The sequence below is a fragment of the Spermophilus citellus genome, assembly GCF_964194105.1.
Source record: "Spermophilus citellus genome assembly, chromosome: 14".
Classification (NCBI taxonomy): domain Eukaryota; kingdom Metazoa; phylum Chordata; class Mammalia; order Rodentia; family Sciuridae; genus Spermophilus; species Spermophilus citellus.
The window spans coordinates 102008904-102030433 of NC_138194.1; the positions used below are offsets into that span (position 1 = coordinate 102008904).

The 21530-nt window shown below is 46.7% G+C and overlaps 1 protein-coding gene across 2 annotated transcripts in view; it reads right to left on the bottom strand.

The window, feature by feature from the left end:
• The window catches only part of TRAPPC9 (trafficking protein particle complex subunit 9), a gene marked incomplete at its 3' end in the record, with an annotated part of 533166 nt that overhangs the window by 185879 nt on the left and 325757 nt on the right, over positions 1-21530 (bottom strand). For both annotated transcript variants that reach the window (XM_081266489.1, XM_081266488.1), the window contains one exon: positions 1537-1647. In XM_081266489.1, the coding sequence (XP_081122615.1) occupies positions 1537-1647 (111 nt within the window). The remainder of the gene's footprint in view (positions 1-1536; positions 1648-21530) is intronic.

The following is a 21530-nucleotide window of genomic DNA, read 5'->3' on the forward strand; positions in this document are numbered from 1 at the left end:
TTACACTGCTGTGTCATTAACAGTCACATTAATACCAATAACCCGGAAGGCTCATCTGAGGGCGTCAGCATAGAGACGAGCCAGGTGCCACATTTACACAGTGAAACATTAACAGCAGTCAAATGAAAGAACCGGATCTGTCACTCCAAAGAGTAGTGCTTATTTTGATTTTCAAAAGGACATATATGATAAGGAACCACTTAGGCCATTTAAAAAAAAAAACACTCAAAATACGACTTGGCTCTGGATATGTATATATACAATGAGAGTGGCAGAGCATGAGGCCGACCCACATCACCTCCTCGGCAGAGCTGCCCCCGGGGAAAGGAAGATGGCACCACGTGGATAGGAAGGGGTTCAGCTGTTTTTCTTTTGCTTATTTTTCCAATATTTTCTTATTTAAATTATTCCCAATATAAAGCTGAAGGATCTCACAGTGAACGCCTTGCACACCCACTGGGCCAGACCTGCTTCCATGCGTATCTGTCCCTCCACTCTCCTCTCCAACCGGTATCAAATAAATGAGTTCTGCACTTCAAACACCATTGCAGAAACACACCAGGCCCAGCCCCTTCAGCGTGTGGATCAGCAAACACTGAGGCACAGTGTCTGTTGACAGTCCTTCTTTGATGTGAATTGCATACAGGGAAACACACAGATGTCAGGGGAGCAAATGCTGAGAGACGCCAACCCTACGGAGCCACCCACCAGACCATCACCCAGGAAACCACCTTCTGCCCTTTAGGTCAGAGCCATCCCAGCCTCTGGAGGCTGCGCACGCCCAGCCTTTCCCGCCGCAGCCTGGCCCTGCTGGCTCCAGGCTCCTTCACTACTCTGGATGCCCCTGAGGCTCACCCTCAATGAGCAGAGGAATAACTCCTCTGTTTGTGTTGGGGTACTACCCCATTCTTAGGAAAATGTCACCAATTACTTTTCTTTCTGTAAGGGCACCAGCGCTCTTTCTAGTTTTTGGTTTAGAAACACTCTTGTAATGCTCTTTTGGTGACCATATGTTTGATTTTTCTTGAGTAACTAACTAGGGCTGGAGAATCTGGGCAAGGGTCAGGGTTGGTTTTATAAGAGCTGCAGCCAATTCTTCCAGCAGCTGCACTTCTTACAGCCTTCCAGTTGCTTCACGTCCTCGCCAACACCATTCTAACCGTGCTGAGGACTCGCGGTGGATCTGACTGTGCTCTAGATTTGCATTTCCCTGCTGACTAATAATGTTAACATGCCAGGTATTTTTGCAAACATTTTCTTTCCTTAAAATAAGACAGAAGGGGGTGGGGAGGGAGAAATCTGGAGTAAATATAGCAAAACGCTTTTACTTATATTTCTTATTTTTCTGTATGTTTGAAATATTTTGCAATTAAAACCTAAAAATATTATCCCTTCTCTAGATGCACAGCCCTAACCCCCAGCCTGGGCCCAGAGACACAGCTTCTTGGTGTGGAGAGCCCGCTGCTACTGCCACACTGCCACTTCAGGGCCATCCCTGGGCCCAGCCATGCTCCTGGCAGCACGCAGAACACTCACCGCTGGCACTCGCCGGCATGCAGGGTGAGCTCCTCGTTGTTCCTGGCACCGATGGTCAGCTCGTGCTCCGTGGAGTTGAAGACGTCCAAAAGCAAGTGGCACTGCCGGGTACTGTGTTTAAAGACAAGAGAGAGTTCAGAATTTTCCAGAGCCCATGAGGAGTGACCACCTCTCCTCCTCTCTGAGTAGGTACCACGAGGTGCAGACGTGCAGAAGTGTGATTTACCAAAGGCCCCTGGGTAGAGAGGATCACCCAGCCCTGTTCTGCATGGCTGAGCTCAACTCATTCTAAAGTGAGTCTGGGTCTCAGGTCCTCCTTCGTCCTGGGGACATGTATTGCAACTCAGTCATGCCTATGGCATACCACAGGCCTTGGAAGACGACTGGACGCACAGGAGGACTGGAGCAGCCCACACCAAAGGAAGATCCCCTGAGCTCATGGCACACAGCGCCACTCAACAAAGGTTGTGTAAAGAGAGGAGCCCTTCAGCCCCCAGGCACCACGCCAGGTGCTGCACCTTGGAGCACGGAGAACTGGACCCCAGGAGTCTCTCCCCCAGGGGTAAAGGTTCCACCTTACCCTTCGCAGCTGTGGCAGCACCATAGGCTCACATGCCACCTGTTTGAAAGCTCTACTCACTGCACTGGCTCCTCACAGCAGAAAGCAGTCTACGTGGCAAAGCTCTAGCCAGGAGACATGGCTCCTGGGACCTGCTCTGAAAGAGAGCTTGTGTCCTTCAGCCTCCCTCACCCCTATGCCTCCTCCCCAGAAGTAAGCTAGACACCTCAAAGCTCAGCAGCCCTTCAGGGACAAGGACAAGACCACAGCCTGCAGCGAGCGAGTGGGGTCAAAAGGGCCCGTGCCCACACCATGCTGAGGGGCGGCTGCAGCTCCCACTGCTCCTCCCTCTGGACTCTTCAGCGACGTGGGCGAGCTATTTTTTAAAAGCCAACAATGCTTTCTGTGTGTGTTGGTCACTATTTGTGAGGTCCCCATCACAGCTGAATGCTTGCCTAAAACTAACACAGTTCTCCAAATACCAAGCATCATGGCGAGCACATGACAGGTAATCGATACGTGTTCGCTGGTCCAAGTAGCACAGCTGTACCCAGGACTGGAGCTGACAGAGAAGAGGGCACAGGGCAGAGCTCATCCATCTTAGAGGAGGAGAGTGAACTATCTTTATGGCGGGAGGGAAAGACATGGAGACAGACCTGTTGTCTGGGTCATTTCTAGTTTACTGCGGCCACACGGCGTCTGAATTCTCATAAGTCTCCCCCAGGTGGGAAGCGAGGCCCTGCTGCTTTCTGGGAAAGCCAAGCCCAAGGAAAGGGGAGGAGGACAGACCCTGCCATGTGCCCAGGCATCCCAACTCACCTAGGAGGCAGCTACTGCCCCTGGGCTCCCCTGAGGAAGGAGGCCCAGGAGAGGACAGAGCAGGGGGGTGGTGCCCAAGGCTCCACCTTCACGGCTGCCGAGGACCTGGCGTCCTGGACCGCACCTGTCCTTGCTCCCTGTAGAGAGGGAAACCGAAGTGCACAGGGGTGCACCAGCACGTCCAGGGCCCCACACCCCCACACACCCAGGCACGGTCCTGGCTGTGTGTGTGTGACCTCTCAAGAGGAAGGCAGAGGAACAACATCTTGTTTCTGGCACAGACAACAACACCGAACCAAGGTGGCAACACACACCTTCAGGTGACAGGTTCACACTGGGTGATCCAAGGTCAGGTTTGGCACTTAGAAAATACTCAAGCACTCCAAGGGGTGCCTACGAGGGGCTCTCCCTCTGCTCGCAAAAAAGTGAGCTCCATGAAGCAGGGTCTGTTCTGCCTTCGTCAGAACTTCATGAAACCCTTACACAGCAACATCCTTCCCCAGAAACGGGAACTTGTAAAACGTTTACCAGAGGAGGAAACCGAGGCGATGTCTAAAACTACCAAGTATCATGGCTAGCACATGACAGGTAATCGATGTGTGTTCGCTGATCTAAATAGCACGGCTGTTTAAAGCCTGGAATAAAAGGTACAGGTACCCGTTGCCCACCGCCCCCCAGGGCAGCGCTGCGGGACCCGCAGGAGCGGGTGGCCTCAGTGCACAGCACAGTTCTCCTGGGCTGTGCCTCTGACTCACTGTCTGTGTGTGGGGGCGTCTGGACCTCCTATTCCCTCTAATTGCTGACATGATGATGCAGGGGTGGGTCTTTGTTTTCTATCTATTACTCATAAGTTAATTCCCTTTCCCAGACTGCAGCAGCATTTGTCCCTACAGTAATATCACTGACTCTGGGGATCTTTCCCCAGCACTTTGGAAGATTTTCTCCCAGGCTTATGCTCCACTTGAGCTCAGAGTACTTTAAGTCTTGTTTGTTTATGTTTTTGTTTTTCTGGATCCATCTTTCTAAAAAATAGGAAAGTCCAAGGAAGCTTCCTGGAAGAACTGAGATCAAAGCAAGCTCCGAAGGACAAATATGTTGAGCATATAGCAAGAATACAGAGAAGGGAGCAAAGACCCAGCTGCAGGGAAGAGCACAGCATTTGGGAGTCTGAGGTGCAGCTGGGCAAGGGGGCTCAGGCTGCCACCCAGAACACACTCTGGCAGGGGAGCGGTCTGTGGAACTGCCTGTGCATTACTGCCCCCACCCAGAACTGGAAAAGTCATTAACTCCCCTGACCTGTGTTCTAAGCGGGGACATGCAAGTGAACAGGGACCTGGGACCTCAGCTTCACATGAAGTCTACAGGGAGGAAGGGTAAAAGAATTCTAGTCTTTGTTTGTTAAATTAGAAAATAAAATGGTTTAAAAAGATCACAGAATAAAGAGTTAAGGCACAAAATCAATAACATTACTATACATTAACTAAAAACAATCACAAGGTAAATTTTTTTAAGAAAATGAATTTGCAATAGCAATGTAGTCCATAATACACATCCAAATAATAAAAGTGACACAGTGTATGAAAGGCACATATGGAGGGTACCTGATGCTTCACAGAATGACAGTAAAGAAGACAGATAACACAGAGATGGTATTACACTCAGTGCTGGGAAAATACTTCTAAAACAGTCGCTATTTTCCAATTTTACATAGATCCAATGCAACTTAATAAAGATGCCCCAACAAAGGCTTGTTCTTGGCAAAACCTGATGTGCTTTTCCAAATGTTCTACCAAAGGGCTGAGAACATGAAAACAGGGACAAGAAAGGCCTTCAGAGGGATTCGGCCTACAAGGTATTGGTGAGGACCATAGGGCTGCAGGTGAAGGCAGACATCCTGGGGCAGTGGCAGGTACCCACGTGGCCAAGTAAAAAGAGCCCAGAGGAGCTGTGTGCACATCAGGGGCTGAAGGGGTGATAACCATGAGCATTCAACAGTACCCAGGACAAGAGGTCACAAGGGGCAGAAATGACCCGCCAGCTCCTACCACAGGCAAACAGATCCCAAGCAGACCCAAGTTCTACCTAAATATGAGAGCTTGGCATTATAATCTTAGATGAACAGAGAAAGATTCCTCAAATGACTTACAAGATATACAAGACATAAAAGACTAAAATGTTTGGTTGAGTTAAAATGAAGAACTTTGGTATAAAACAAAACATTAAAAACCAAAGAAAAACCAAGCCACTTTGGCAAAGGTGTTTGCACTACCTTAAACTAACAAGGATTAGAATCCTGGATTTATAGAAAATTCCTATAAATCAATAACAAACGGCAGTAGAAAATGAAGCACAGGGCAGAAATTCACCTTGAAACTGGAGGGAATCCACTGGTCAATAAACAGTGATGGCTCAATCCAGCTGGTGGCCAGAGAAGCAGAGATGAGCCTCAGACACTGTCTCCCACTTGCCCCAGCGGAACAGCAAGACCTGCCCCTGCATAAGCACTGGTGAGATCTGCATCAGCAGAAGATGTGGAATCTTGTTCACAGCCAGGAGGATCCTAATCAGTACGCCTCCTTCAGCGAGCACTGTGAGCACCCAGGGCTGTTGCCCATGAGACCCCCCCCCGCCTGACGTTTTACTTCTGGCATGTGCTTCTTGGGGCGACTCAGAAGACAGCAGGGCACTTCCAGAAACATCTGCCACAGTGTCATTTGCAAAAGCAGGGGACTGCTTCTGAGGAAGTGCTCGTCGGCAGGAAGATGGGCGGTCTGGGACAGCCACAGGGCTGCAACCTGACACAGTGAAAACAAATCCAGAGCAGCTGCCCACCAGGAATGAAGCTGTGTCAGTAAGGCTGGCAGGGCTGTTGAGAACACACTGTGGACGTGCATGTCAAATGCTGACATATTTTAAAATATTCAACATTGTTTGTAAAGATCAAATTCGGGATAAAAGCCATTCCTGCTGAGTGGAAAAAAAAAAGTGGCTCAGGACAGGGTACAGGGCATCCGTGGTACACGTAAAACAGCAGCAAAGACTCAGCAAAGTGTCGACATGGCTTTTAACTGTTGTCCTGCAAGCTTTCTTTGTTTCTTATAACAAAAATGCTTTATAGAAAGTGTCCCATAAGTCACTTAGACTGCTGTCTCAGCTTGGGTTTTGCATAGAAAGTGGAGCCTGAGAAAAGCCAGGGCTCCGAGGAGAGGGGCCAGGGGAAGGCCGTGCAAGTAGAGAGGGGGAGGTGGGACAACAACACACTGTGTCGCCCTGTGCGTGATGGAGCTGGCCCTGGAGGTGATCTCACAGGTCCCCAGAGGCAGAGTGGAGACAGCAGAAGATGTGGAATTCTTGGGAACTGTGCACCTGAGTCACAGAAGATGGAACAATTTATCCACTGACTCCTGACTGCACTGGTCAAGGTCTTCCTTGGGGATCAGCTCTCATACTTCATGCATGCTGTGCAGAGAAGATGCCCATGGTCATCCAGTTCTGTAGCATTTAGAACATTCCAGAAAGCAAGAGTCCCTTGGCACTGTGGAGGCAAGGTGCTCTCAGGTAGCACTTGCAGAAATCTGGTTGCTGTGGCAACAGGGAGTGCAAAAGGAGGCTGTGGCATGCAGCGGGCAAAGACCCATCTGATTCCAGTAGGTGTGAAACCTAAGTGCACCTCTGAGAGCAGGAATTTAAGGATGATTTCATATCCAATGCCCACTGACGGCCTTCCTGAAGAAGTGACATTTGAGATTTAGGTGACAAGAAAGCAATCCTGTGACGGTCTTAGAGGAGAGCTTTCCAGAGAGCATGGCAATTAGTGCAGAAATCTTAAGGTACAGCGTGATCACAGAACAGGACAGTGAAGAGGAGAGTGGAATGAGATCAATGACAGAGGAAAGGCTGTAGGACAATACTGGTTTCATTCTAGCATGATGGGAAGCTATTTTGAGAGTTCTAAGCAGATGAGTGGCATGAATTGATTGATGTGAAGAAGAAAAAAAAAAGGATGATTTCCAATCCTGAAAAAGAGGAGCAAGCACAGCCACCCTGACTCTCCTTCTGCAGGCAACTGACTCCTGTCTGTGGACCACAGCCAGATGGACAGCGCTGGACCCTCAAACAGAGAACTACAGAGGAGGAATCAGAGCAGAGACCAGGAGCAAGTTCTGAACTGGGAGAATTTCACTCCCCCGCCCAGGGGCCCTGGCCTGAGCCAAATGCAGCTGGGGGCTGAGGGGCACGTGTGGGGCGGTAGAGCCACAGAAGCCCCCCTTCCTGTAAACATCATTTACAATAGCCTCAAAAAATAAAATAAAATACTTGGGAATCAACTTAAGGAAAGAGGTGAGGGACCTACAATGAAGCTAGTGGACACTACGTGAGGTACAGCGGGAATGGAATTCCTGGCTTTCCCCTCTGCTCCTCCAGCCCAGCCCTTGGCAGCACCATGAAATGGATACAGCACCAGTGGCCAGCAGGCCTCGCCTGAGGTGTGCCACTCCCTGACTCAGAAGCTGAGTTGGTTCCCAAGCCATGCCACCTGGTCCCCTCACTTTGCTCTTCCTCTGAGTCTCTGGCCAAGTGTCCTGCATGGGACACACAGAAGGGGAAACCCAGAGCCTGGCTCCAGAGCAGCCCATAGAGAAGGAGGCCTGGGAGAGCTGGGGAGAGCCTGGGCAGAGACGGCTCAGAGAACAGCCTGCCAAGGCGAGGCACGGACAGCTCACCAAGGAGCACAGCGCAGGGCGCCAGACCAACGGCTAAGCTCCAGGGAGAATGCAAGGTGGCCCACAGGAGGGCTGGTCAGAGGGCACCACGGTACCATGCAGCTGGACCTACGCCACAGCCCACACCAGGCCTCTGCACTGTGCCAAGAAGCAAATCCCTATAAACAGATGCCCCCCCCCCCCCGCCAAAAAAAAAGAAAACCTTCTCAGGATTCAAACAAGACTCCAAAGGCTCACAGCATTAGGTTGAAATATTCAGAATATCACCAAAAATACCAACTTCCAAGGAAGAAAAAAATCAACAGGCAGAATCTCAAGATGACTCTCTCACAGAGAGACGCTACCCACAGTCCAACAAGTAAAAGTGGACACCCAAGGAACAAGTGGAAGGCAAGAGCTCAGCAGAGAAAGAAAGGTGCACAGAGAACACCCAAAGAGAAACTGTGGAAAAGAAAGAACTGGACTAAAAAGTCATCAGATGGTGACAAGGGGCATGGCCACCTGATCTGACTGCAGCACCCACATGGCAGACGCTCACGCTCCTCAAGGGCCTGCACCTGTTTACCAGGTCCTAGGCCAAGGCAGGTGCTCTGGCCACTAAAAAGAAGAGAGACCACAGGAAGAAGGCTTTGGAACCAGAAAGGAAATAAATTAGAACATTTGAAGATAGATTAATAAATCATCAAATAGAAATAATAGGGAGAGAAAATTATCGGGGAAAAAAACAGTTCTATGGAACAAAAGAAGCCTCTACAAATCGTGTCGTAGGAAATTCAGAAACAACGAAAAAAGCAACTGCAGCTCTGAAGAAACGAAGGCTCAACACCTCCCGGACGGGCAGAAGCCACACACAGGTGCAGGAAGCTCGGCAGACCCCAAAGGGAAAACCAGAAAGAGATCCTCGCCCAGGAACATCCCTCGGCAGAAAGCTAAAGAGACAAGGAGAGCCACCAGCAAACAGTGCCTCCACACAAGGCCACCGCAAGGGCAGAGGGAGGAGCGCCGTCCAGGTGCTGAGAGCAGGGGCCCTGGACTCTCGAGGCTGCGCCCAGGGATGGAGATGCAGCGAGACACTCTCCCGTGAAGGGGACCAGGCCGGCTCATCAGCACAGGGACCCCTCTAAGAGAAACACCAAGAAAGCTCTGCAGGTGAAAGGGCAGCCACCTGCACAAAGAAGCCCAGAACGCAGGGAACGCAGCCACTCCTGACCAGAAGCATGAGGCATGACAGCTTCTGTGACACTGGACACCAAACCCACATGGGAGAGGACAAACCAGCGGTTGCCACTGTTCCGGGCAGGTGGAGGGTCTGGTGAGGGCAATGTGATGGTTTATTTGTTGTTGCTTTTTCCCCCCTCAGTACTAGGAGTTTTATTTTGAGATAGGGCCTTGCTAAGTTGCCCAGGCTGACCTCAAATTTGTGATTCTCCTGCCTCAGCCTCCCCAGATGCTGGGATTACAGGTGTGCACCACCATACATGGCCACGATGAAGTTCTGAATGGAACTGCTTGTCCTGATTACAGTAAATACACAAATATGTGTATATTAGAAGTCATAAAAATGTAAGCCAAATAAGTCTGTTTTACTGTGTTAGTCAATTTTTTTAAACAATGCAATTAAAAAGCAAACATCACTATGAGTGTGAAATTCATTCCAAACATGATCTGTTGCCCAGAAGGAGTCAGGTCATCAGCAGGCTCTTTAGTTTCTCCGACTTTCAGTTTCCCCTGTAGGAATTTTCCATGACATTATTAGTAGGCTCCAACGGACAAGTGACGGTGCTTTGTAAAATGAGAGCAAGTCCCACACACACAAGAGGGGCAAAGATGACCATGTGCCTGGCTGCCATCTGCAGAGCAGCAGAACCTGCTGCTGGTCAGCTACAGTGAGTGTGCGAAGCCCAGTCCAGGTCTGAGCATGGTGAGAACCAGGCGCTGTACAGGAGAGCCTATGGGCTCCCCTGCTTCCAGCCTGCTGCCATCCACGAGGCCTCCGCAGGCCCCGCCATCATGCTTGGCCACTCCCAGGAAAGAGGAAAGTGGGCAACACAAAACTAAGGCAGGCCTAATCTGTGTGGTCTTCTAAACTCCACATATGCCAGCCTGCTTCCTCTGCTGCCTTCCTTCTAGAAAGAACAGTGGACATGAGGCTGGAGACTAGCTTTCTCCTAGTCTTAGGACAGCCATGGAGCCTAATCCTTTCTGAAGTCCAGAAAAACGCAGAAGTCAGAATTAGAACGTTTTCTGGTGATAGAACCGTGACCTGGCCTCTGCTGTGCTGCATCACAGAGCTCCGGGATCCCACAGCAAAGACTGAACGGTTGCCGTCTGCTAGACGGGGTTTCTATGACACTGCCCACAGCCACTCAGGAGGACTTGAGGGTCAGAGCCTCTGCAGTGACCCCAGGGACCAGGATGCACGCTGGGCTGGGTTTCACCATGCGTGCAGGATCCAGAGAGTCAGAAGATGCTCAGATCTCAATGGAGAAAGGAGCACACAGCAAGCAGGCAGTCTGGGTAATGGCCAGAGAAGGTTCTAGAAAGGAAGTGACACTTCACTCACAGGCTTGAGAGCAGGTAGAAGGTCTTCTAGACAGGGCAAATGCCATACGCAATGGCTAAGCTCATAACAGCCAAGAGCCACATGGGATCAACCCAAAAGTAAATAACCAGTGAATGAATAATCGAAATGTGCTATATTGATACAATGAAATATTATTTAGCAATAAAAAAATGACGTACCAATACTTCATTGTGGGTGACTCTGGGAAACACTATGCTCAGTGAAAGAAGCTGTTCAAGTGTTACTTGCTTCTATTTACATGAAATGTTTAGAATAAGAAAATCTATACAAAAGGAAACCGATGGTTGGGGGAGGGTGGGAGGAGGAATAGGGAGCAGCTGCCAATGGGGACAGGGTTCTTCTGAAGTGATGCAAACTTCTAGAATTCGATGATGGTGACAGCAGAGTGACTCTGTGAGTGCACTAAAATGATCAACTGTACATTGAGTGGGTGAACTGTGTGGCATGCAAACTGTATTTTAATGAAGCTGCTGTAAAAGAAAGCAAGCATCTGAGAACTGAGTGTCTCCAGCAAGATGCCCAGGAGTTGCTGGAGATCAGACAAACACTCATGGCCCTCTCTCCACCTTCCAGCCCATAGCCACGGTGGTTCTGCCAATCGTGCAGAGGAAGCTGCTAAACTGCATAATGTGTGCTCAAGTGGCCCAGTGGCTAGAGAAGAGGGCTGTGAAGCCCACACACTAACAGGGGTATAAGAACGGTTCTGAAATTGTGCTCCAGGCCTGTGAGTCATGATCATCTGCCATCACTCAACTGCAGCACCTCAACGTACTGTAGTGCATCAAAAAACAAGGCTGAAGAGATGGCAGGCAATGCCTGATGTCTGTCATCCCCGTGACTCCGGAGGTTCAGGCAGGAGGATCACAAGTTTGAGGCCAGCTTCGGCAACTCAGCAAGAACCTGTCTCAAGCTAAAAATAATTTTAAATAATGGGGATGTGGCTCAGTAGTAGAACCCCCTGGATTCAATCCCCAATAACAGAAATAAAAAACAGGACAGCATATGATGATGATGACCACATCCAATCTGGCTTTTCATCTCTGGGAATAAAGAAAATCCACATCCACCAATGATTATTTGAAGAAAAGTAATTGCAAATAACAACTTGAAATCATGTTTCATGTATCATTATTTGGGAATTAAACTTTACAATGATTAAACAAACCAGCTGAACTTGAAAATTGCCAAATGCAAGAAATCAAAAGGAAACACTGGCCAACTATTATACAAAACAACCCAGCTATTAACATCCATTCAACCCCCAGCCAAATGTGACATGCTCACTTGGAACTGATGTTTACAAATCAGGCTCTTAAATACATTAACAAATATATGATGTTTGTTAAATAGAAAAAATTTCAAATATTTTTAGATAATATATAATGCTGTTTTAAAATGAACACCAACATCTAACACCTAATAATATGCCAATCTAGAATGAAGTGTGTGTCACATAAAATCATTGGTGCTAATAACCTGGCAGTATGCACTAGAAAGAGAGCACAGAGCCCCTGAGATACACCTGTGAGCAGAGACAGAAAGAGCTGTGGTGCTCCTTAGCAGGAGGTGTGCTTGGGAGACCACCACTGGTTCAGGCTGGAGCTGGGAGGGGCTAGTTGCAGAGCCAGCATCAACCTGATAGAGGCTCTGCCTGCTCCTGTGTGCCACGCTGGGCCCTAGTTCCTGTCCTGTACACACCTACAATATGTTCACAAATGAAAAGGAGACAAAAGCCATGCTCATTTTCTCAGAAGACACGAGCCAACAGGAAGGGATGAGGTCAAGCGAGTGCATTCCACTGTCAAGAGCCCTTCCAACCCCAGGGTCTACGGACTGACAGACTGCAGGGGCAGTTTGCGGGTAGGGTGCTGAGTGCAGCCTGCAGAACCAGTGCCCGCAGCTCCTCCAGCTTCCTTCCCTCACTAATGCAGGCCTCGGTACAGATGCCCTACCCTGTTGCGTACACCTCGATGGCCCACCATGATGGGTAACCAGTGGGCAGAGGGTGGAGCAGGGCCATAGGCAAAGGCTTCCCTCTTGGAAACACAGCCCCTTCCTTCTCCCCAGCCACCAAGGTGGAACACACCAGCTGGGCTCCCTCTGCAACTTCCACAAGAAGAGGGGAGAGAAGGGCATCACCTGCCTTAGAATAGTCTTTCTGAGAATTTCTGAGACATTGATGAAACACTGATGACCAAATCTCAATGATAAAACCTCCAGTCAAAGAGGGAGTCCAGCTGGCTTGACCTCGCCCTCGCACGAGGGGCAGCAGCAGAAGCACAGCTCCCAGGGGACAGCTCCTTCAGTCTCCTGCATTAGCGGCCAATCCCCTTGTGGCCACCACCCCTCATCTACATCAGACATCTTATTATAGACACTCAGTGTCCAGAAACAACACTGGAAGACTCATCATATTTAGAGATATCACCAAGAGGTCTTCATCTGGCACTTAAAATACTTCCTTGTGACATTCACCTTCTAAATGTCCAACCACAGAGCTGAGTGCTGTGTCCCGGGAGGGAAGGCGAGGTGCACAGCATACAGGATGCCTCTCTGCATCTTTTCTTGCAACTCCCTGCAAATCTAGAATTATTACAAAATAAACTGAAAAGAGGGCATGCACTGAACCAAAACAACAGAATCAAAACTATTTCTATTTTCAGGCATCTGAGGAGAGCAGGAAGGTAGCCCCGTAGCTCCTTCCAGGTCTTAAAAGCATGGTGGAATTAGAACAGGCTTTTTCCCTGTAGAATTGTACTTATCATGAAAAAAGGGGGAGTCTGAAACCTCTACTCTTTTAGAGGAGCGTCCATAACACCATACTCCAGTCAGCAAGCCACAGGCAGCTCACGTCACCTGTATGTGCAAACATAGTGCCCCGGCGCTAGCAAGGCACCAGGAGGTACACGAGCCCTGGTCCAGTTCATGATGCATGTAAGAAGTACCACGCACAGAGATCAAGGGTACCACGTCTGTGGCTACAGTGACAAGAGTAGAAAAAGAACAGTGAAAGGTATTTTATTTATGCCTTGGACTTGCTCAATCAGCAAAAGATTTGATTTTAAAACTTGTTTCTCCTCCAGTTTTGCCTCTCAGTACATGGTACCTGCATTTCCCCAGTTTCTCAGGATGAAAGCCCTGCACTGTTACACCTCCTGAGTAAGAGCAATTCTTCACCTATGTACTGTTCTTTCAAAGTACATTCAGAACCTAGTTAATGATGTCACCTCTCCCTGCTGACACCCAGGATTAGCACACCAACCACCTAAGTGGCACTTGCTTCTGTCCTCGCTCCGTCAGAGTCGCTATTTGTTTCCATAGCTCTTGCCACCTGGCACCTCTGTGTTTGCTGTCCATGCCCCTGGCACGCATACTACCTGCATGTTGATGCTCAGTGCTTCTCTCCCTGCTGAAACGTGAACTCTCTAGGCAGGAGCTTGGCTTTCTCCATTACTGTGTGCAGTATCCAGGATGGTGCCTGACACAGAATATAATGCAAAAAGTGTATGTTCCCAAGAGAAAGAGGGAAGGAGGGAAGGAAGGAGGGAAAGAAGGAAGGGAGGGAGGGAGGGAGGGAGGGAAAGAGGGAGGAAGGAAACCATGCTGACGAGACCATTCGGAAATAGACAGGCAAGCCTAACTGTGTCATATACTGGAAATCTCTTTTAGGCAATTTAAAAATACACACTAAATCTAGAAATTACTCATAAATTTTGTCTGCATTCATTATTCATTTTTACTATAAGTAATAAATTGAAATTTACTTTTTAATAGTTAAGTAAATTTATATAACACTTCACATTTTACAGTGTTTTTTGGATTTTTATGGTTAAAAAATTTGTTCTCAATCTCACAGTTTATGAAAACATAAATATGAATAAATAAACATAAAAAATGTAAAATTATAAATATATTAGCAGAAAGCCAAGGGGAGCATTAATGTAATATGAGTTGGGAAAAGGTTTTCAAAATGATATATGACACTCAAAAGCCACTAAGATACTTCTACACATAAAAATGAAAAAAGTATACAATCAAAATGCCCAAATTATATTACATTAAGACACAAATATAATTTGTATTAAAATGTAAATGACAAATTAGGATAAGATTAAAATATATAGCACACAAGCGTTCCTAACAATAAAAAAAGGATCAATAAAAAATTTTAAATAGGATCAGATTCAGATGGGAACACACAAAAGAAGGGCAAGTGTTCAATATGCACATGAAAAGGCATTTACCTATTCAAAATTAAAGATATCAGAATCAAACAAAAATGAGACCTTCCATATCCATCAAGCTGCAAACAATAAAAAAGAATTTGATGATATCTATGATGCAGAGAAACTAGCATTCTCACACACTCTTTCAGGAGGGCAAAGAGTGGAGCAAAATTCCAAAGCATATAGTAAAAGTAAAAATTCTTTGAATTTCTATTACAAAAACCTATTCACACATGCTCAGATTTACGAAAAAGCTCAATGTAAAACTATGTGAAATAGTAAAAAAATAAAATAAAAAACAGCCAGGCAGAGGTGTATGCCTGCAATCCCAGTGGCTCAAGAGACTGAAGCAGGAAGATTACAAGTTTCAAGATCAGCCTTAGTAACTTAGCGAGGCCCTAAAAAACTTGATGAGACCCTATCTCAAAATAAAACATAAAAAGGGCTGGGGATGTGGTTCAATTCTGAGTTCAATCCTGAGTACCAAAATAAATAAATAAAAAACAATACAAATATATCTAAATAGAAAAGGCATTAAAACATCATGGTAGGGCTGGGGACAGAGCTCAGTTGGTAGAGTGCCTGCCTGCCTCTCATGCACAAGGCCCGGGGCTCAAACCCCAGCACCACAAAACAAACCAACCGACAAACAAACAAAAACATCACATCACAAAATATCTACACATACAAGATATAGGAAGAGCAGGCAATTTGAAAATGAATAAGGGTAACTATATGTCCTAATATGAAAAGATGATTCACATAAATTGTTTTTTTAATTCATGAAATATGAAGATTTAATTTTTTATTTCAAAAAAGTAACAAAGAGCATACAAGAAGTAACTTGAAGACGTCTGTATCAAGCCGGCAGCAGTGTGTCTGTGAGCTGCCACTGGAATGAATACTGTTGGCACAGTGTACTTCCTTGCACAGGCATAAACTTGGTGTAACAAGTTTGAATGGCTTTAGCCTTCAGAAAAAAGAAGTGGGGGAGAAACATAATGCTCCTATACAATCTTTCCACTATTCTAGATAAGGTCAGGCAAGGCTCAGGGCAACCCAGAGCCCCAACCAGGGCAAGAAGTAGGCCCCATCCCAACTCTACACCCTCTGATCACGATGCCCTGTCATAAGTTGTTTGCTATGTCCCTCACATGTGCCAGTGATCCTGGGGATTCACTTCAACAGAGAAAAGGTAAGGTGTGGCCTGCAACCCACCACAGAGGCTGCACACAGGAGGAAGGACACTGGGACAGCAGGATGGAGGAGCACCTGGCTCTTCTGCACACACTGATGCGACATTTCTGAGTTAATCCTCGCGACAATCCCGCCAGGAGCCTCATTTTATAAAGATCCCAGGCTTGGTCAGCGTGGCAGAGCAGGGATTCAGGCACCAGGCGGTCGGCCCGGCCTCCAACTCCCATCTTTTTCAGCCCACGGCTGCACTGTCTCCTGCAGACCAGCCCGAGGCTCCCCTAGGAACTGGGATGTGCAGCACAGATGGGGCTCACATGCAGGTGCAATATTTAACCCAACTCAATGGAGTCCTGGTGCTGGTCTGTTGCCATGCACCCTGCTAGGTGCTTAGGGGACACTGCGCTGGCCTTCAGGGGCTCACAAGAAGGCAGGAAGGAAGGCCAGAAAAACAGCCTGAGCACATGCTAGGCAAGAGACAGGCAGTCCCCAGGGCCAGCTGTGCAGAGCTGGGCTCACAGGACTGGCTCATACCCTGGTGCTCAGAGCGCGGCACATGGCAGAGTGCACCACATGGCAGAGTGCACACGAGAGAAAAGACTGCTCTTGGCACCGATTACCCACAGTCGCTGCTGCTTTAGACATTGCATGCGCCATTTTTAAACATGCAGTTTTGTGACATGCAAGATCCACATTGCCTTCATTTCAAGATGCAAAAAGAATGGTGCAGGGAAATACCACCGCCCTGCTCGAGACTACAGAGCAAAGGAGTCACTGCATCAAAACCTGAGCTCAGATCCAGGGGGGTGCAGTTCTGAATCCTGGCACTCCCTAAAGTTCTAAATTCTTGTTAAACTTACAACCAACTTGATAAATAAATGTAGCAATTTGAAAAATACCTAGCAGGCTTTTAACCCTCCCTTAACATAGCCTTTACTGCTTACCTGTGAGCACATGCTCCCTAAGGAGCTGAGCTGTCCCTCCCGTAGGGGGGATGAAGTTTCTCTAAATGACCCCGAGCAAGTGCTGCGGTTCCTCGAGAGCTAGGATTCTTATTAATAATGCAGCAGCTCCTACACCCTGCTCCCTCCTCTGAAGAGTGTATTTTCCACAAAGCTCAGAGTAGAAATGTCTAAGATTGGATCATTTATTCTAACAGGCCAGAAGAAATTGCTCCTCAGGAGACAGGGAAGCTCAGCATTCAGACAGGGACAGCGTGGCCTGATCCATTTCAGTCTAGTCCCTAAGAACATTGCCAGGCAGCTCTGTTAAAATGTGAATCTCAGAGGTAATTGATCTTATAAATAAAAGTCAACTGAGACCTATGTACACCCTAGAGGGAGAATGCTAAAAAAAAATTAATAATAATAATATAATGAGAATTCCATCTCACATTTATATTGTGCTGTGGCATTTAGAAGAAACAGGCTCTCCCATTTCATTTGATTCTCTTATCATCCTGATGCGGAGCGCGGAGCTGCTATGATCCCTGTGGCGAGGGCCAGGACAGCTGCAGCTAGGAGAGACAGACTCCACCATGACCACAAAGTCTGTCATGAAGGCCACAGAGCACGGGAACCAGCACCCAGGGCTGGGATGCCCAGCTCAGGCAAGCGTGAATGGCGCCTCTAGGCTGCAGTTGAGGCCCATCTCTTCCACCCCGCACCATGCATACCACACCAGCCACTGCACCCGCCTGCAGCAACGCCACTCTGAGGCTCTCTAAAGGGCAAAGGGAGGGCTGAACTCAACATACCTAGGCACTCCCTGGAATAGGCAGGCTTAAACAAAGAGGATTTCTCCTCTCCCTTTCTCTTCTAGAAAACTACCACTTAAAAACGATCAATATGCAAAACTGCAGAAATTATCAATACTAATGAGAGGGGCAGACACACAGACCATTCCAGGAACAACTAATCCACATCATTTATATTTTGGTTTCATAATAGAATATAAAATTTTGTTTGTGCCAGCCATAGAGTGCTCCTCTGACGTATATGTGGCTCTAGTTTGAATTTTCATGCAGGCTCAACCTGACAGGTACATGCTCCTCTACCTATCCGCGCAGCAGCGGCCTTGGAGCCAGGGCATCTGGATGGCAGCGTGGGCCTCCTGGGCCTCACTGTAATCCAAATGTGCTGAAACAGGCCATCTCCAGGGATGCATATGACTCTAACAAGACATCGTGCTCACAGAACATCTTCACCTGGGAACAAATGGAAGACCATGAGGTCCTAAGGTTCTGTGTGTCACCGTGCATCAGGCTGACAAAGCTGAGTGTCACGGTGCACGCCAACCCTGCTTCGTCCATGCATTTCACATGGGTCTCTGAGAAAACAGAACTTCAGCCTGGCTCCAGATTTTGCAGAGTTCAAAACCTAGAGAGCAAATAAAAAATTGCAATGTGCTTCCCCTCCTCTACAACTCTGCATGGAATCCTAGTCATCTTTGGAATTAATACCCTATTCCACTTTCTATGATGTCTTTACACATCTCTCCAGGAAAACTTAGGTGCTGTCTTCAATTGTGTACCTAGTTTTTTTGCAGAAGTACCACACACTTTCCATTAAGGCATGACTGACCAATAAGGCATCTGAAGTATACATATCAATGACTTGCCATGTTTGTCCCCAACCCTGCAAGCCATCCCCTGCCAAGACCAACAGCATTCCATCATGCCAGAAAGACACTCTTCCTTCTAGGAAGACTGAATGTCCTGATCTGCCCCAACTGAGGACCTTCTGGGGGGCAGGGAATGTAGATCCAAAGCCAGGGAAATCCAGGCAAACAGGGTAGCTGGTAACCAAGTCCCCTCCTGTCCCACCCACCCTGACTACACTCAGCTCCAGTTCAGGTGGCATTTATCAAAGAAGAGGGTTCCCTGTCCTAGAAATCTGAATAGTGGAGTCTCACAGAGCATTTTCCTCTGTGGCTGGAGTCTTTGATGAGCACCCTGATTCTGGTTTCTCTCTGCAGGCACCAGTAGTCGCTCACTTCTAAGTGGAATCGCCACTGGGCTGGTCTTACCCCTGTGGAGGGCCTACTATAAACATATACTTGGAGTTATTTATTAAGAATAAAGTTGTTACAAAATTCTTACAGAAATCTTTTTGTGGATATAAATTTTTATTTCTTGTGAGCAAACATCTAAAAATGAAGTGGCTGGATCATCAGAGAGGTTGCCTGAATGCTGAGGAGCTGCTGACCAGCTCCTAAAAGCTTGCCTTTCTGCACCTGCGGCAGCCATGCGCATGCGCTCTGCCACCTCCCTTCTCGAGGGCACTCGCCATCAGTTCTCCCGTCCAGCCATTCTGGTGAGCATCGAATTACATCTCGCTGTCGGTTTAACTTGTGTTTCCCTGATGCGGATCACTGTTTGGAGGTCTGTATGCCATGTGAGAAATATCTACTCCAGTATCACAGCATATTTTACAGTATGACTTGCCTTATGTGAAGAGAAGTTTTTAATTTCTGTTCAATTCATCTTTTGTCAACCTTTTATTTTATAGTTAGCAAGTTTCTGACCCCATCTAAGACATTCAAGATGCTCTGCTATGCTTTCTTTGAGGAGAAAGGACTTTGATTTTCCCCATGAAATGGTTTTTGCATCTTGCTAAAATCAACTGCTGACAATCTAGCCTGCTGAACCCTTTTTCTATCTTTGCATCAAAACACTCTGAACATTACATTATGTTTTAAAATCAGATACCTGCAGTCATCCAAACTTGTTCCTTTGTGTCAGGCAACCTGTCTATTCAAGGTCTGTTCCATTAAAAAAAAAAAAAAAACAATTTAAATAGTTTGTCAAATTCTTCTGGAAAACACACTAAGCTTTTGATTGGGGTTATAGTGAATTTATAATCCATGTTGGGAAGACTGACATTGCAATAATAATTGACTCTCCAGTTACTCGGGTCATTAACTTCTCTTAGTCATGTTTTATCATTATCTACTAGACATCAAATTTTTAGGAATTCATCCATAGTTTTATGCTTTAGACTCTATTAAACACACTGCTTCCAAAATTTCATTTTCAAAATGTTAGTTGTTAGATTATAGAAAGACAAATAATTTATAAATTTTGAGTGGTTTCTGCTAAATTTTTGGTAAGTTCTAATAATTTATTTTGAGTGGCAGATTTTTAGGATTTTTTATTCACAATCACGAGGACCTTGCATGTGATCAACAACCACCTCACTCCTTTGTTTCCATCTTTTAATGCCTTTATTTATTTATTTATTTATTTATTTATTTATAATCTTATTGTCCTGGGTAGGATTGCCAGAAAAAATAACCAATACAGTGGTAACTGGCAACACACTCACCCAGTTCCTACTCCTGGAGAAAGGCAACCAGACCTCCACCGGAGTGTGGCTTTCCCCGGAGGTCTCTCCACATGGCCTTTCTTGGGCTGAGTTCCCGCTGACCCAAGTTTATGTATGTTTTCAGCTAACTGTTGAATTTTGTCAAATGATATTTCTTCAGCAATTGCATAATATGATTTTCCTCTTTATTATGCTAATGTAATAAATTTCAATGATTGATTTTCCAATAACGAAAATCCCTTACATTTCTGTGAAGCTTGAACGGCTTGTGCTGTACTGTGTCTTTTCACACACTACTGACTTTGGCTTGATTAGCACTCTGTTTTCATATTACACACGTGTATTCGTGAGGCTACGGGTCTCAAGTTTCCCTTCTCGTGATGTCTCTATGTATGTTTGAGAGTAAAGTGATGCTGGTGGCATGGAACAGGAGGTAGGAAGGATTCCTCCTCACGTGTTTTCTTTCTTTCTTCTGCCCATATTTTTTAATTGGTGCTCTGTAATTATTCATAATTGTGAGATTCATCATTATATATTCATGCATGCACACAATATAACAAAACAAGGAGGCCAATATCATTCCCTAGTATTTCCCGTTTCCTCCCCTCCTCCCTCCCTGTTATGGATTAGATATAAGGTTTCTCCCCAAAGCTCAAGCGTGAGACAGTGCAAGAGTTTAGAGGTGAAATGACTGGGTTAGCAGAGCCTTAACCTAATCAACGCATTAATCCTTCGGAGGATTAACTGGGTAACTGTAGGCAGGTAGGGTGCGGCCGTAAGTCGGGAGTCCAGGGGACATGACTTTGGAGTTTATGTTTTGTGAGCTGAGCCTAGTCTCTCTGCTTCTTGAAGGCCATATCCTGGCCTGCTGTCCTCCACCACACTCTTCTGCCGCACCTCAGGCACAGGCCAATGGAGTTGGCTCCTATGAACTGAGATCTCTAGCCTCAATTAAACTTTTCTTTCCCGATTGTTCTGGTCAGATCTTTTGGTCACAGCGATGAAAAAGCTGACAAACACACCCTCCCCTCAATCCCTCTCCTCTACTCTGCTGCCCTCCCTTTGATTTCCATGAGATCCCCTGGCCCACCTTTCTCCTCCTTCTTCCTTTCTGGCTTCAACATGAGAAAACACACAACCCTGACCTTCTGAGTTTGGCTTATTTTGTTTAACACAATGGTATTAATTTCTTTCCATTCTCCTGCAGATGACATATTTCATTTTCTTTATGGCTGAATAAAATCTCACTGTATATATACTCTTCACCCATTCATCCACTGATGCACAGAACTGGGCTGCTGTAAACATGGGTATGCAAGTGCCACTACAGATGATGACTTTAGCTCTTTAGAATGCATATGAGGAGGGACATAACTGGGTCATATGGTTGTTACAGGCCTAGTCTTTTGTGGAACCTCCATACTGATTTCCATAGTGGTTGTACTAATTTACATCCCAACAAGAGTGTTAAAATGATCCTTCTCCCCATCATCTCCAGCACTTATAATTATTTTTAATCTTGATGGCTGCCATTCTGACTGGTGTAAGATGAAATCTCAGTGT